The sequence below is a fragment of the Anomaloglossus baeobatrachus genome, chromosome 8 (genome assembly GCF_048569485.1).
Source record: "Anomaloglossus baeobatrachus isolate aAnoBae1 chromosome 8, aAnoBae1.hap1, whole genome shotgun sequence".
Lineage (NCBI taxonomy): Eukaryota > Metazoa > Chordata > Amphibia > Anura > Aromobatidae > Anomaloglossus > Anomaloglossus baeobatrachus.
Window position 1 is genome coordinate 29909139 of NC_134360.1, and position 14635 is coordinate 29923773.

The 14635-nt window shown below is 45.8% G+C and overlaps 1 protein-coding gene across 3 annotated transcripts in view; it reads right to left on the minus strand.

Moving 5' to 3' along the window:
* Positions 1–14635, minus strand: part of FRMD4B (FERM domain containing 4B) — a 288020-nt gene that overhangs the window by 94501 nt on the left and 178884 nt on the right. For all 3 annotated transcript variants that reach the window (XM_075321403.1, XM_075321404.1, XM_075321402.1), the window contains exon 6: positions 2330–2386. In XM_075321403.1, the coding sequence (XP_075177518.1) occupies positions 2330–2386 (57 nt within the window). The remainder of the gene's footprint in view (positions 1–2329; positions 2387–14635) is intronic.

The following is a 14635-nucleotide window of genomic DNA, read 5'->3' on the forward strand; positions in this document are numbered from 1 at the left end:
TAATGTGCATGTCACTTCTTTTCTGCAGGTACCTGCGGTTTTTGCCATAGATAATGGTAAAAATCTGCAGGGACCAACCTGCGGAAAATCCAGGTCAAATCCGTACTAAACCGCAGCAAACCACGGTAAAACCGCATGCGGATTTCGCTGCGGTTTTGGTGTGGATTTTTACCGTGGGTGCGGGATTGTTTCAGAGGGTCCGTTTTTTCCTTAAGAAAAAGTCACTTTCTAGTGCGCACATGGCCTATGGATGCAAATGGAAAATCCTCTGCAAAATTACATGCTGATTGCATTACATGCTGATTTTGGCACAGATTTTGCTCTGGATCCATCAGCGATATCATCCCCCTTTTATTATGGGGGTGCGGATTCGGCATCGATTTTTAATTTTATAAATAAGTTTTGGCCCCATTGGTTTTTCCACCATGAAAATCAGCAGCATATTTAGGGTGCTTTCACACATCCGGCATTTCTCCGGATCCGGCACACTCCAGTACAGTGCAATACTGTACAATGGCATTGCGGCAAGCTCCGATCACATGACAGCATGTGACTGGAGCTTGCCGCAATGCCATTGTACAGTATTGCACTGTACTGGAGTGTGCTGGATCCGGCGAAATGCTGGATGTGTGAAAGCACCCTAAATATGCTGCTGAAATCTAGGAGCAGCTGATTAGTTTTGGCTTTTGAGGATGTGAGGCCGGACGATCTTTCCCCTCCTTTGGAGGGGTGCACATAGGGGCCCATGCACTGGCGGACACAGACAGAAAAGGAGCCCTGTGCAAGAACAATATATGGGCCCTTTGCAGCCCAAGAGCTCATAAAAATGCAAAATTGCACTTGCTTTGGAGGTAGAAATGGTCCCCCTAACCTCTTGGGACCCTGGTTGCACCAATGATATGTCATGTATTGGCCCCTCCAGAACTGGAACCGCTACGATTAATATATCAAGGTCATTTTGTTACAGACATATTAAATCAGGTCAGTAAATTTACTGACAGTTGCCATGCGCCCATTACATCGGGTCATACAATATTAATAGGCGCCATGAATAATTAATCACTTCCATCCATCGTGGACGAGGACGGATAGACGAGAAGAAACCGCTTTCTAAAAAAAGAAAAAACTTCCAAAAAGTCAACAAAGAAAAATATGTCCCAAGATCTATCTGGGCAGGAAAAGGATCTTATCTCAGAGCAGCTGCATCTTTCCAACACCGAGAACGACATGGAATGAATGAGACCTTATCTCTGAGGAAGATGGAATACCATCACTGTCTGCACACGCCGATAGCTTGGATTTTGCTGGAAACAAAAAAAGGATCCAGGAGAATGTGGCACAAAAACATCTAAAAAAAATTGCCCCCAATCCTATGCATTTGTGATTTTTTTAATGGGAAACCCACCCCATCTGCAGCCCCATAACAAGTGCACAATCAAAAAATGCAACACGCCGATGCACAAACGTGGCTTTTATGGCACAACATGGCGCCAGTGTGCATAATTAAATACCGTAACATGCAGATGCACAAAGGTGGCTTTAACGGCACAACACGGCACCAGTGTGCACAATCAAATACCGTAACATGCAGATGCACAAAAGTGGATTTTATGGCACAACACGGCACAGATGTTTGCAATCAAAAACCACAACATACCGATGCACAAAGGTGGCTTTTATGGCACAACACAGCGCCAATGTGCACAATCAAAAAGCGCAACATGCCGATGCACAAAGGTGGTTTTAACGGCAAAACAGGGCGCCAATGTGCACAATCAAAAAGCGCAACATGCCGATGCACAAAGGTGGTTTTAACGGCAAAACAGGGCGCCAATGTGCACAATCAAAATCCGCAACGTGCCGATGCGCAAAGGTGGCTTTAACGGTACAACATGGCGCTAGTGTGCACAATCAAAAACGGCAACATGCCGATGCACAAATGTGTCTTTTACGGCACAACACGGTGCCAATATGCACAATTAAAAACCGCAACATGTTGATGCACAAATGCGGCTTTTACGGCACAACAGTGCCAATGTGCACAATCAAAACCCACAACATGCCGATGCACAAACGTGGCTTTAACGGCACAACACGGCGCCATTGTGCACAATCAAAAACCGCAACACGCCAATGCACAAATGTGGCTTTTACGGCACAACGCGGCGCCAATGTGTCACGTAAGGGCATCAGGTTAGTCCAGCGATTGCCCATATTGCGCTGCTCTGCTGCACCTGACAATGCAGACAACCAGGCGCAATGCACAGTTTGGCAGCACAACACATAAAAAGTAACTTTGCGTCAAACTTTCAAGCTGGTGCATCCTTACCTGCAGAATGAGCGCGGCCAATTTAAAGACGGTTTCGCTGTCCACTTCGATCTGCCCCTGTGAACGCAAGAACAAGAGTCAGCAGAGCGCAGGCTGCAGGTAATCCGCACAGTTCTTGCCTGTCACAGCCTCTGGGCTCTGCTACAACAGACGCTACCATTCCACAGCGCAGGGGAGGACGGTCCTTGACGGATTTGATTACATAGAACCGTACGAGATGTTTTGCATTCAAACAGAGTAAAGTGCAAACCGGGAGCAGCCGGCTATTATATCCGCATAGGAATTGTGTTATTTTTTTTTGCAAAAGCATTTAAAGGGTCCTGCAATGGCTGGGTGTGATTTTAAGCCTCCGGGTGCCCAGTGTTACCTGCTTTGCCTGGATGGTGCCGCCTGATGCCCAGAGATAAGGTTCCACTTCAAGGTTTAGTATTATATACACACACAGACAAGTGCAGGAAGACACAAAGCCGCCTCTTGTTGTTCCACCTCAGGGATCTCATGCAGAAAATGCTCATATCCACTCGGCGGATGAACATAGAACTTTTTTCATTCTTTGGAAAGTTTTAATCCAGTGTTAGCAGAGAACAGAGGAGTTGGGAAAGTGCCAAGTCTTAAAGGGAACCTGTCAGCACTTTTTTATGTATGGAATAAATGGCATGGCTGTGTAGGCGCTCGTCCACAGATAAAGGCGATACCTTTCTTGTAGAAATCCGATGTTCCTGTCCTGAGAAATCTATCATAGAAGCCATATGCAAATCAGAGCTACAGGTGCGCTGGGGGGCGTGTCACTGCTTAGACACGCCCCAGTGCACTCACAGCCTGATTTGCATATAACTTTTACACTAAATTTCTCTTGACTGGTACATCGGATTTCCATAAAAAAGGTATCATTTTTATCAGGGGACAGGCGCCGATCCAGATAGATCACTACCGCCAAATAGAAAAATATGTGGTTGCCACTCTTTAAATGTAGACAGCAAAAGGTTTCCTTCACAGTTTTTTTGCTTGTGTTTTTCTGGCTTGTCAGAAAAAAAAAATTTTTTATGCTATTATATTACTTTTTTTTTTCTATAGAGAAGTCTGTACCCAAACTTCTAAAAGAAAGAAAACCTAAATACCAAAAACGCAAAGGTACAGATTCCTTTTTGCATTGGCACCAGTTTTAGGGCACGTTCAGCCTCCGGCCCGCACAGCAGAGCTGATCTGGTTCTGCTATGACCCTGACGTCTGTTCCCTCCTGGCACCTGGCAACCGCAGGATTGTTGAGGAAGATGTGTTGATAGATCCCATGTGCTAGGTATGGGAAATTTACCATAGAAGTCATATGCAAATCAGACTGGAAGTGCACTGGGGCGGGGTCAGTGCACTAGGAAGCAGCAGTCCAAGTGCACTGACACACCCACATTGCACTTCCAGCCTAATTTGCATATGATCCTCTATGATTACTTTGACACCGACTTTAGGGGTTACCGATGCAGTTGGAGGACCAGGGAATCGTCTTCATCATGTTAAGTGCTGCCAGGCTTCTCTTAAAGATAAAGGGACCCTGGTATGACGCCGCAGTTTGATGCAAGATGCCAGCACTTACATTGGTGGAATGACTCATGTATAATGTGGTGATTACATGATATCAGCCCCCGGGGCACAGGCCGCAGTGACATCACATCCGCTCGCAGCACGCGGTCACATGCTGTCACACGCTGTCATACGCTGTCACTGCCTCTATGAGAGCTGCCATTCATCTATCAGCAGATGATTATTAGATTATCACAGGAGGAAGCGATAATGTTCTGCACTCAGGGAAACTGATTTTATTGCATTTGCATCTATGTTAATGCCGCATTGATTGTGCTGACGTCGTCGGTTTGCGCAATATTAACCTTCCGGTGAAAGGAACAGAGGGCAACGCTCCACTAGATACCAGAGTGCGGGAGCAAACTCCATATGTATTTATCCAGAGGGATAGCGGTCAGCTGGGCAGGCATCGATCGTCAGCTGTCTAATGTTTATGGCTAGCCTTAAACGCTCAACTACCCTAGACCACCAGGGATGCCGACAGTTACTCTGCCCTTACTCTAGACCACCAGGGATGCTGACAGTTACCCTTCCCTTACTCTAGACCACCAGGGATGCTGACAGTTACCCTTCCCTTACTCTAGACCACCAGGGATGCTGACAGTTACTCTGCCCTTACTCTAGACCACCAGGGATGCCGACAGTTACTCTGCCCTTACTCTAGACCACCAGGGATGCTGACAGTTACTCTGCCCTTACTCTAGACCACCAGGGATGCTGACAGTTACCCTTCCCTTACTCTAGACCACCAGGGATGCTGACAGTTACTCTGCCCTTACTCTAGACCACCAGGGATGCCGACAGTTACTCTGCCCTTACTCTAGACCACCAGGGATGCTGACAGTTACTCTGCCCTTACTCTAGACCACCAGGGATGCCGACAGTTACTCTGCCCTTACTCTAGACCACCAGGGATGCTGACAGTTACCCTTCTCTTACTCTAGACCACCAGGGATGCTGACAGTTACCCTTCCCTTACTCTAGACCACCAGGGATGCTGACAGTTATTCTGTCCTTAGCCTAGACCACCAGGGATGCTGACAGTTACTCTGTCCTTAGCCTAGACCATCAGGGATGCTGACAGTTACCCTTGCCTTACTCTAGACCACCAGGGATGCTGACAGTTACTCTGTCCTTACCCTAGATAGACCACCAGAGATGCTGATAGTTACTCTGTCCTTACCCTAGACCACCAGGGATGCTGACAGTTACTCCCTTCTTTCCCTAGATTACCAGAGATGCTGACAGTTACACTTCCCTTAACCTAAAACACCAGGGATGCTGAGAGTTACCCTCTCTTTACCCTAGACCACCAGGGATGCTGATACTCTCTTCTTACCCTACACAACAAGTGATCCTGAAAGTTACCCTTCACTTAACCTAGACCACCAAGGATGCTGACAGTTACCCCTCACTTATCCTATACCACCAGTATACCACCAGGGATGCTGACAGTTACCCTTCTTTTACCCTAGACCACCAAGGATGCTGACAGTTACCCCTCACTTACCCTATACCACCGGTATACCACCAGGAATGCTGACAGTTACCCTTCTTTTACCCTAGACCACCAGGGATGCTGACAGTTACCTTTTCCTTACCCTAGACCGCCAGGGATGCCTCCAGTTACCCTCTTCTTACCCAAGGCTACCATGAATGCTGATAGTTACCCTTGAATACCAGGGATGCTGACAGTTACTGTCCTCTTACCCTAGACAACAAGGGATGCTGACTGGTACCCTTCAGTTATCTTAGACCACCATCAATGCTGACAGTTACCCCTCCATTACTCTAGACCACAAGGGATGCTGACAGTTACCCCTCCCTTACTCTAGAGCACCAGGGATGATGACAGTTTCTCTGTCTTTACCCTAGATCACCAGGGATGCTGACAGTTACCCTCTTCTTACCCTAGGCTACCAGGGATGCTGACAGTTGCCATCCTCTTACCCTAGACCACCAGGGATTTTTAGCATAATCACTTATCTACTTTAGAGCCACCTGATTTTTTTTCTCCTGTCTGGAGTCCTATAATTTGTATGGGGAGTTCTCCAGACAATCTTGTGGGTAATTAAGCTGCAAAGATTTCACTTTTCTGTTAATTTCTTCCAAACTTTTCCCATTTCCCCATGCTGCTCATCAGTGGCACTCCCATCATTTACCTCCTACCGTGACACTATACTCATATCTCATCATCACACCCGTCCTAATGGCGATTCCAATAAATGGAGCAATTAGCCATTCCCAGCCGTTCACATGGAGAGCGCCATTATGGTTCTTACAGGAGACAATTGACGGCCCATTAAGGGTTAAGAGGATATTAAAGTTTCTATTCTTCCTAACAACAGAGGTTCATGTGAAGTTTACCACACCCTGGAAACAATAGGGAATTATTATAGGGTGTGGAAAGCCGGCTTTGTGACCTGCAAGAGTAGCAGCAGGAGGAGGAGGAGGGTTCACGCTCGGCCGTCCGGCTACACCGGCAATGGTAACAGGAGGAGGGTGCACGCTCGGCCAGTCCAGTTACACCGGCAAGATTAGCAGGAGGGTGCATGCTCGGCCAGTCCAGTTACACCGGCAAGATTAGCAGGAGGGTGCATGCTCGGCCCATCCGACTACACCGGCAAGATTAGCAGGAGGGTGCATGCTCGGCCCATCCGACTACACCGGCAAGTGTAACAGAAGGAGGGTGCATGCTCGGCCCATCCGACTACACCGGCAAGTGTAACAGAAGGAGGGTGCATGCTCGGCCCATCCGACTACACCGGCAAGTGTAACTGAAGGAGGGTGCATGCTCGGCCCATCCGGCTACACCGGCAAGTGTAACAGAAGGAGGGTGCATGCTCGGCCCATCCGGCTACAGCGGCAAGTGTAACAGAAGGAGGGTGCATGCTCGGCCCATCCGGCTACAGCGGCAAGTGTAACAGAAGGAGAGTGCATGCTCGGCCCATCCGGCTACACTGGCAAGAGTAACAGAAGGAGGGTGCATGCTCGGCCTGTCCCGCTGCACCGGCAAGTGTAACAGAAGGAGGGTGCATGCTCGGCCCATCCGACTACACCGGCAAGTGTAACTGAAGGAGGGTGCATGCTTGGCCCATCCGGCTACACCGGCAAGTGTAACAGAAGGAGGGTGCATGCTCGGCCCATCCGACTACACCGGCAAGTGTAACAGAAGGAGGGTGCATGCTCGGCCCATCCGGCTACACTGGCAAGAGTAACAGAAGGAGGGTGCATGCTCGGCCCATCCGGCTACACCGGCAAGTGTAACAGAAGGAGGGTGCATGCTCGGCCCATCCGACTACACCGGCAAGTGTAACTGAAGGAGGGTGCATGCTCGGCCCATCCGGCTACACCGGCAAGTGTAACAGAAGGAGGGTGCATGCTCGGCCCATCCGGCTACAGCGGCAAGTGTAACAGAAGGAGGGTGCATGCTCGGCCCATCCGGCTACAGCGGCAAGTGTAACAGAAGGAGAGTGCATGCTCGGCCCATCCGGCTACACTGGCAAGAGTAACAGAAGGAGGGTGCATGCTCGGCCTGTCCCGCTGCACCGGCAAGGACAAAGGAGAAAAGTACAAAGGATGAATGCTTCAGCTGGATGTGTGTCCAAGGCTGCACTTCCAGCTGAAAGGCATCGCACTCCAGAAACCCATCGAGTCCCTCCACTTCAGTACACGCGGCTCGACAAACAGAAACCGGCAGCTTTCATTGGCGACCCCATGACTGAGGCGCCACATGACAATGACGTCATGTGTTGCCATAGCACAGACGCCGAAGAAAGCTGCCGGCAACTGCGGGCCGGCTATAGTGCAAGACGATGAAAAATGTGGAAGTTGGGGAGGTAGTGAGTACAGTATATACCAGGAGGGGGACAGTATATACCAGGAGGGGTCAAGGAGAGGAACATATATACCATGAGGGGGACAGTATATACCAGGAGGCACCCAGAAGAGGAATATATATACCAGGAGGGGGACAGTATATACCAGGAGGGGGACTGTATATACCAGGAGGGGTGCATTATATACCAGGAGGGGCCCAGGAGAGGAATATATATACCAGGAGGGGGACAGTATACACCAGGAGGGGGACACACATTTACTCCATGTGACCCTTTGGACTTTTTAATCTTGTAACTTCATAAAAACATATTTTTTAAGAAAATTTCTTGGCTCAAGCTGCTGGATAATTTTCTTTTGAACCTCCTGATTTAGTCTTGCCGACTTTTTCTTCCCTTCACGGTTCCAAGGCTGGTTTCTCCTGAACAGGTGAGCTGGAACAAATTCTTGGTTTCTGTTTCACCAGGAGGGGGACAGTATATACCAGGAGGGGCCCAGGAGAGGAACATATATACCAGGAGGGGGACAATATATACCAGGAGGTGCTCAGGAGAGGAACATATATACCAGGAGGGGGACAGACTATACCAGGAGCGGGGCACTATATACCAGGAGGGGTACAGTATATACCAGGAGGTAAAATATATACCAGGAGGGGGACAGAATAAACCAGGAGGAGCCCAGGAGGGGGACAGTTTATACTAGGAGGCAGACAGTATATGCCAGGACGATGGACATATAAACCAGGATTGGGGACATATTTACTCAGATGGGCGAAATACGAAGATGGGGTAATATATACCAGGATGGAGAACATATATACCAGAATTGAGGACATATATACCAGAATGGGCCCAGGATGGGGACATATATACCAGGATGGGTGACATTACTACATAATAGGGGTAGGGCCATTCTAGGATTTTTAATGCTAAAGGTAACCATACATGTGACCAACATGCAGGGATGGGGGGAGCCCAGGTCTAAATTTTGCACTGAGGCCCATCGAACTCTTGTTACGCCACTGAATGGGACTATAGTAAGAATGCTGTGCCTGGGAGAATCAATAGCATTAAACATTAACAATTACCGGGTCATAACTCTGAAGGATCATATACCTGTCCGGCCAGGTTGGGTGATAAGGAACCTGCGGACTATTTAGTGCTTTATGATGTCCTCAATTCACTTCTGTTTTTTCCATATTTGCTTTCACCCTAAATGCCAATATTTACCTTGAACAACTAAATGGGAAAATAGAAAATGTGACACCCCCCCCCTCTTTTCTGACTTTATAGGGGTCTAAAAAATTACTAATGTGACGTCTTGTTTTCGTAGAAACTACATGTAAAAATTAATGTTCAACAACATTGCCGGTCACCCCCAGCCCCATCTCGGAGCAGGACCTCGCCTCGTGCCATCAAGAAAGGAAAAGCAGCAACATATGTACCCCGCGCTCTCCGATCACTTCTCTGGGAGTCCCCAAAATCCCGAAAAATTGCCAATAACGCTCGCCTGACCACATTAAGAACTTCAAAGAAGAAGTGAATAGAGATGAGAGGACGCTCAATTCCCGGTGGCACAAGACTGGGATCCGTTCTTGCAACATGTTCTTTTTTTACATGGATTTTGGAGTAGATTCTGCTCCAAAATCCACATACAAAAAAGCTGCTCCAAATAAAATATCGTTATGTGCACAGCATTTTTGGAGCAGAAACTATAAAAAAAATCCTCTTCCTCATCTTAAAACTCTTCAAAAACGTGGAGTTTCCGCTCAGCTTCTGCTCCAAAAACTCAGCAAAAAAACCTGTGCACACAACATAACATGCCCAATCTGAACATGGGGCTATTTTTTAACACATTTTTTATGAGTGTAAAGGAAGAAGCAGCATGACAAATCTTCAGGAGCTTCCACCAAAAAACTCACACAAATCCACCCCTCATAAGAAGTATATGTATATATATATGTATATATATATATATAGTACAGACCAAACGTTTGGACACACCTTCTCATTCAAAGAGTTTTCTTTATTTTCATGACTCTGAAAATTGTAGATTCACATTGAAGGCATCAAAACTATGAATTATCACATGTGGAATGAAATACTTAACAAAAAAGTGTGAAACAACTGAAAATCTGTCTTATATTCTAGGTTCTTCAAAGTAGCCGCCTTTTGCTTTGATTACTGTGTTGCACACTCTTGGCATTCTCTTGATGGGACCATCAGTTGTGTTGTGCAGAAGTCTGGTGGATACAGCTGATAGTCCTACTGAATAGACTGTTAGAATTTGTATTATGGCAAGAAAAAAGCAGCTAAGTAAAAAAAACAAGTGGCCATCATTATTTTAGGAAATGAAGGTCAGTCAGTCCGAAAAATTGGGAAAACTTTGAAAGTGTCCCCAGGTGGAGTGGCAAAAACCATCAAACGCTACAAAGAAACTGGCTCACATGAAGACCGCCCCAGGAAAGGAAGACCAAGAGTCACCTCTGCTGCAGAGGATAAGATTATCCGAGTCACCAGCCTCAGAAATCGCAGGTTAACAGCAGCTCAGATTAGAGACCAGGTCAATGCCACACAGAGGTCTAGCAGCAGACACATCTCTAGAACAACTGTTAAGAGGAGACTTTGTGCAGCAGCCTTCATGGTAAAATAGCCGCTAGGAAACCACTGCTAAGGACAGGCAACAAGCAGAAGAGACTTGTTTGGGCTAAAGAACACAAGGAATGGACATTAGACCAGTGGAAATCTGTGCTTTGTTCTGATGAGTCCAAATTTGAGATCTTTGGATCCAACCACCGTGTCTTTGTAGAAAAGGTGAACGGATGGACTCTACATGGCTGGTTCCCACCGTGAAGCATGGAGGAGGAGGTGTGATGGTGTGGGGGGGCTCTGCTGGTGACACTATTGGGGATTTATTCAAAATTGAAGGCATACTGAACCATCATGGCTACCACAACATCTTGCAGCGGCGTGCTATTCCATCCGGTTTGCGTTTAGTTGGACGAACATTTATTTTTAAACAGGACAATGACCCCAAACACACCTCCAGGCTGTGTAAGGGCTATTTGACTAAGAAGGAGAGTGATGGGGTGCTACGCCAGATGACCTGGCCTCCACAGTCACCAGACCTGAACCCAATCGAGATGGTTTGGGGTGAGCTGGACCGTAGAGTGAAGGCAAAAGGGACAACAAGTGCTAAGCATCTCTGGGAACTCCTTCAAGACTGTTGGAAAACCATTTCCGGTGACTACCTATTGAAGCTCATCAAGAGAATGCCAAGAGTGTGCAAAGCAGTAATCAAAAGCAAAAGGGGGCTACTTTGAAGAACCTAGAATATAAGACATATTTTCAGTTGTTTCATACTTTTTTGTTAAGTATTTCATTCCACATGTGTTAATTCATAGTTTTGATGCCTTCAATGTGAATCTACAATTTTCAGAATCATGAAAATAAAGAAAACTCTTTGAATGAGAAGGTGTGTCCAAACTTTTGGTCTGTACTGTACATACACACACACACACACACACACACACACACATACATACATACACATACATAGAAACATACACACATACATAAACACATGAATACATACACACATACATACACAAACAGATACATAGATACACACATACATACACACACACATGCATACACATACAGTAGGGAGCAAAAGTTCGGACACACCTTCTCATTCAAAGAGTTTTCTTTATTTTCATGACTCTGAAAATTGTAGATTTACATTGAAGGCATCAAAACTATGAATTAACACATGTGGAATGAAATACTTAACAAAAAAGTGTGAAACAACTGAAAATATGTCTTATATTCTAGGTTCTTCAAAGTAGCCGCCTTTTGCTTTGATTACTGCTTTGCACACTCTTGGCATTCTCTTGATGAGCTTCCAAACTTTTGGCCTGTACTGTACATACACACACATACATACATACACATACACACACACACACATACATACACATACACACACACACACATACATACACATACACACACATACACACACAAATACACACACATACATACACATACACACACACACACATACACACACACACACACATACACATACATACATTCACATATACATACACATACATACATACACATACACATACATACATATACATACTGTACAACTGTACATACATACACATGCATACAAACACACACACACATATACACACATAAATACACACACACATACATACATACACCCACATACACACATACATACACACACATACTGTACATACATACACACATACATACACACACATACATACACATGCATACATACACAAATATACTCAGCTTTATATAGTAAATCGTTATTTGTAATGCACATCTACATTTTTTTGTTTTTTTATTTTGTTTAATTTATTTTGTTATAATTCTAACTGTGAACACGGCCCAAAGGTTTCTGCAGCAAATCAGCACCAAAATCCGCATGTGTGTAGATTTTGGAGCAGATCTGGGACAGAAATTTCAACAATATAAAGATGAATTGTACAATTTTACTTCGCTGGTACATTATTGCTCTCATATGAATTTTCCACATGGAAATTTGTAAAGGAAATCTGCAGAATTGGCTTATCCTAAAGACGCTCCTGCCCAGGTCTCTATAATCTTGGGAGTGTTACCGCCTCCCCCTATGGGCACGGGAAGTCGTCTTCATTAGTAACCAAGGATCCTCGGAAGACTTGGACTGAAGCCTTGTTTTATGGATTCATCACCCTGATCCGTGTGACCTGCGGAGTACAGGTGAGTCCGAGAACTCCTGTGCTGTAAAATCCTCCAGCAGTTCAATGGTTATAAGCGAGGGTGGAGATAAGACACCTGTAGGAGCTCAGGTATCCGCCGGTCCCGACGTGCATTACGCGCCAGGCCGTCAGGAATGACTTTTGCCCTCTTTCCTTTCTGCATCCTTTAAATCCCCTGGTTCTGAGCTGATTGTTGTCATTTAAAGTGGAGACCACGCACCAATGGTCGGGTTTCACGCTTCGCCCAGGTGGCCAGATGCCAAAACCAGGACCTGCGTGTTTACGGAAAATTATACAGCGTTACATAGCTGCATGGTTGAGGAGAAGGACAAGTCTATCAAACTTAACCTCGCAGATCTCTCAGGTCATTACAAAAATAACACAGCGATCTGGGGGGTCATTTATGCTGGAGTTCAAGGTTTCCTACACACAGCAGTGCCATGAGCATGGAGTCCCTACCGCTCTGTATTTTGGAAATGTGAGCATTTTGCATGTTAGCATACAGCACTTTTTTTTTTCTTCATTCTACCAGTACTATAGGTGCTGGAGCTTCTAACAAAATCAGTTGAAATCACATCCTCATCCCAAACAAGTTAAAACTGATTTTTTGTGAACATAGTCTATGTCCAGAAACTGCCCTGATTGTCTTCCTCTTAAACTTGTAATTCACACTTTTTGAGTGAGGAATTCCTCTTCATTAGCATCTTGCCAGCACTATAAGGCTGTTTACACACAGAGCGCTTTTATTGCATTTTTTATGCGTTTTTTTAGTCCAGTTTTGTCACAAAACTTCAAGTAACTTCTTATGCCAGCAAAGTCAATGAGAAACTATGTGTAGTGCACATGTTGAGTTTTTTTCCTTGCAGATTTAGGGTGTAGAAAAGCATAGTCTTCTGCCCTCATCCCCCCCAACAAGTTATATCTGCTTTCTGTGAACATATTGGTCTAATATATTCATTACTGGTCCTGATTTTCTTGCTCTGAAAGTTAACATTCACATTTTTTTCAGTATGAATTTCCTTTTCATCAGCATTTTGCCAGCACTATAGGCGCTTGAACGTCCTCTCCCTCACTTTCTAGCATGCATTGTCCAATGTGCCCCATACTTCCTATAAAGAGATAAGGACCCACTTCCTTTAGAGACATGCGGATCTACCTGCATTTTTTGTAGAGAGGTAAAAATACCCGCTCCTACTTCCTGTACAAATATAAAACTCCACAATCCAACCCACTTCCTGAAAAGATTCATACCCGCCACAACTTCCTGTGGAAATAAAAACTTATCCTCACTTCCTGTTGAGAGCTAAAGACCCATGACCATTTCCTATACAGAGATAAAGACCCACCCCTACTTCCTGTTGAAAGATAAAGACCCACACCCACTTCCTATTGAAAGGTAAAGACCCACTTCCTGTAGAGCTATAAAGACCCACCCTCACTTCCTGTAGAGACATAGTCGCACCCCCACATCCTGTAGAGAGATATAGTCCCAACCCCACTTCCTGTAGAAAGGCAAAGCTAAGCCCACTTCCTGTAGATATACAAAGACACTCCCCACTTCCTGTAGAGAGACAAAGTCGCACCCCCACTTCCTGTAGAGAGACATAGTCGCACCCCCACTTCCTGTAGAGAGACATAGTCGCACCCCCACTTCCTGTAGAGAGACATAGTCGCACCCTCACTTCCTGTAGAGAGATAAAGACCTACCCCCACTTCCTGTAGAGAGATAAAGACCCACCCCCACTTCCTGTAGAGAGATAAAGACCTGCCCCCACTTCCTGTAGAGAGATAAAGACCTGCCCTCACTTCCTGTAGAGACAAAACTCTGACCCACTTCTTGTAGAGAGGCAAAGTCGTGCCCACACTTCCTGTAGAGAAAAAAAGACCCACCCACTTCCTATTGAAAGATAAAGACCCACTTCCTGTAGAGAGATAAAGACCCACCCCCACTTCCTGTAGAGAGATAAAGACCTGCCCTCACTTCCTGTAGAGACAAAACTCTGACCCACTTCTTGTAGAGAGGCAAAGTCCTGCCCACACTTCCTGTAGAGATATAAAGACCCACCCCCACTTCCTGTAGAGAGATAATGTCCTGTCCACACTTCCTGTAG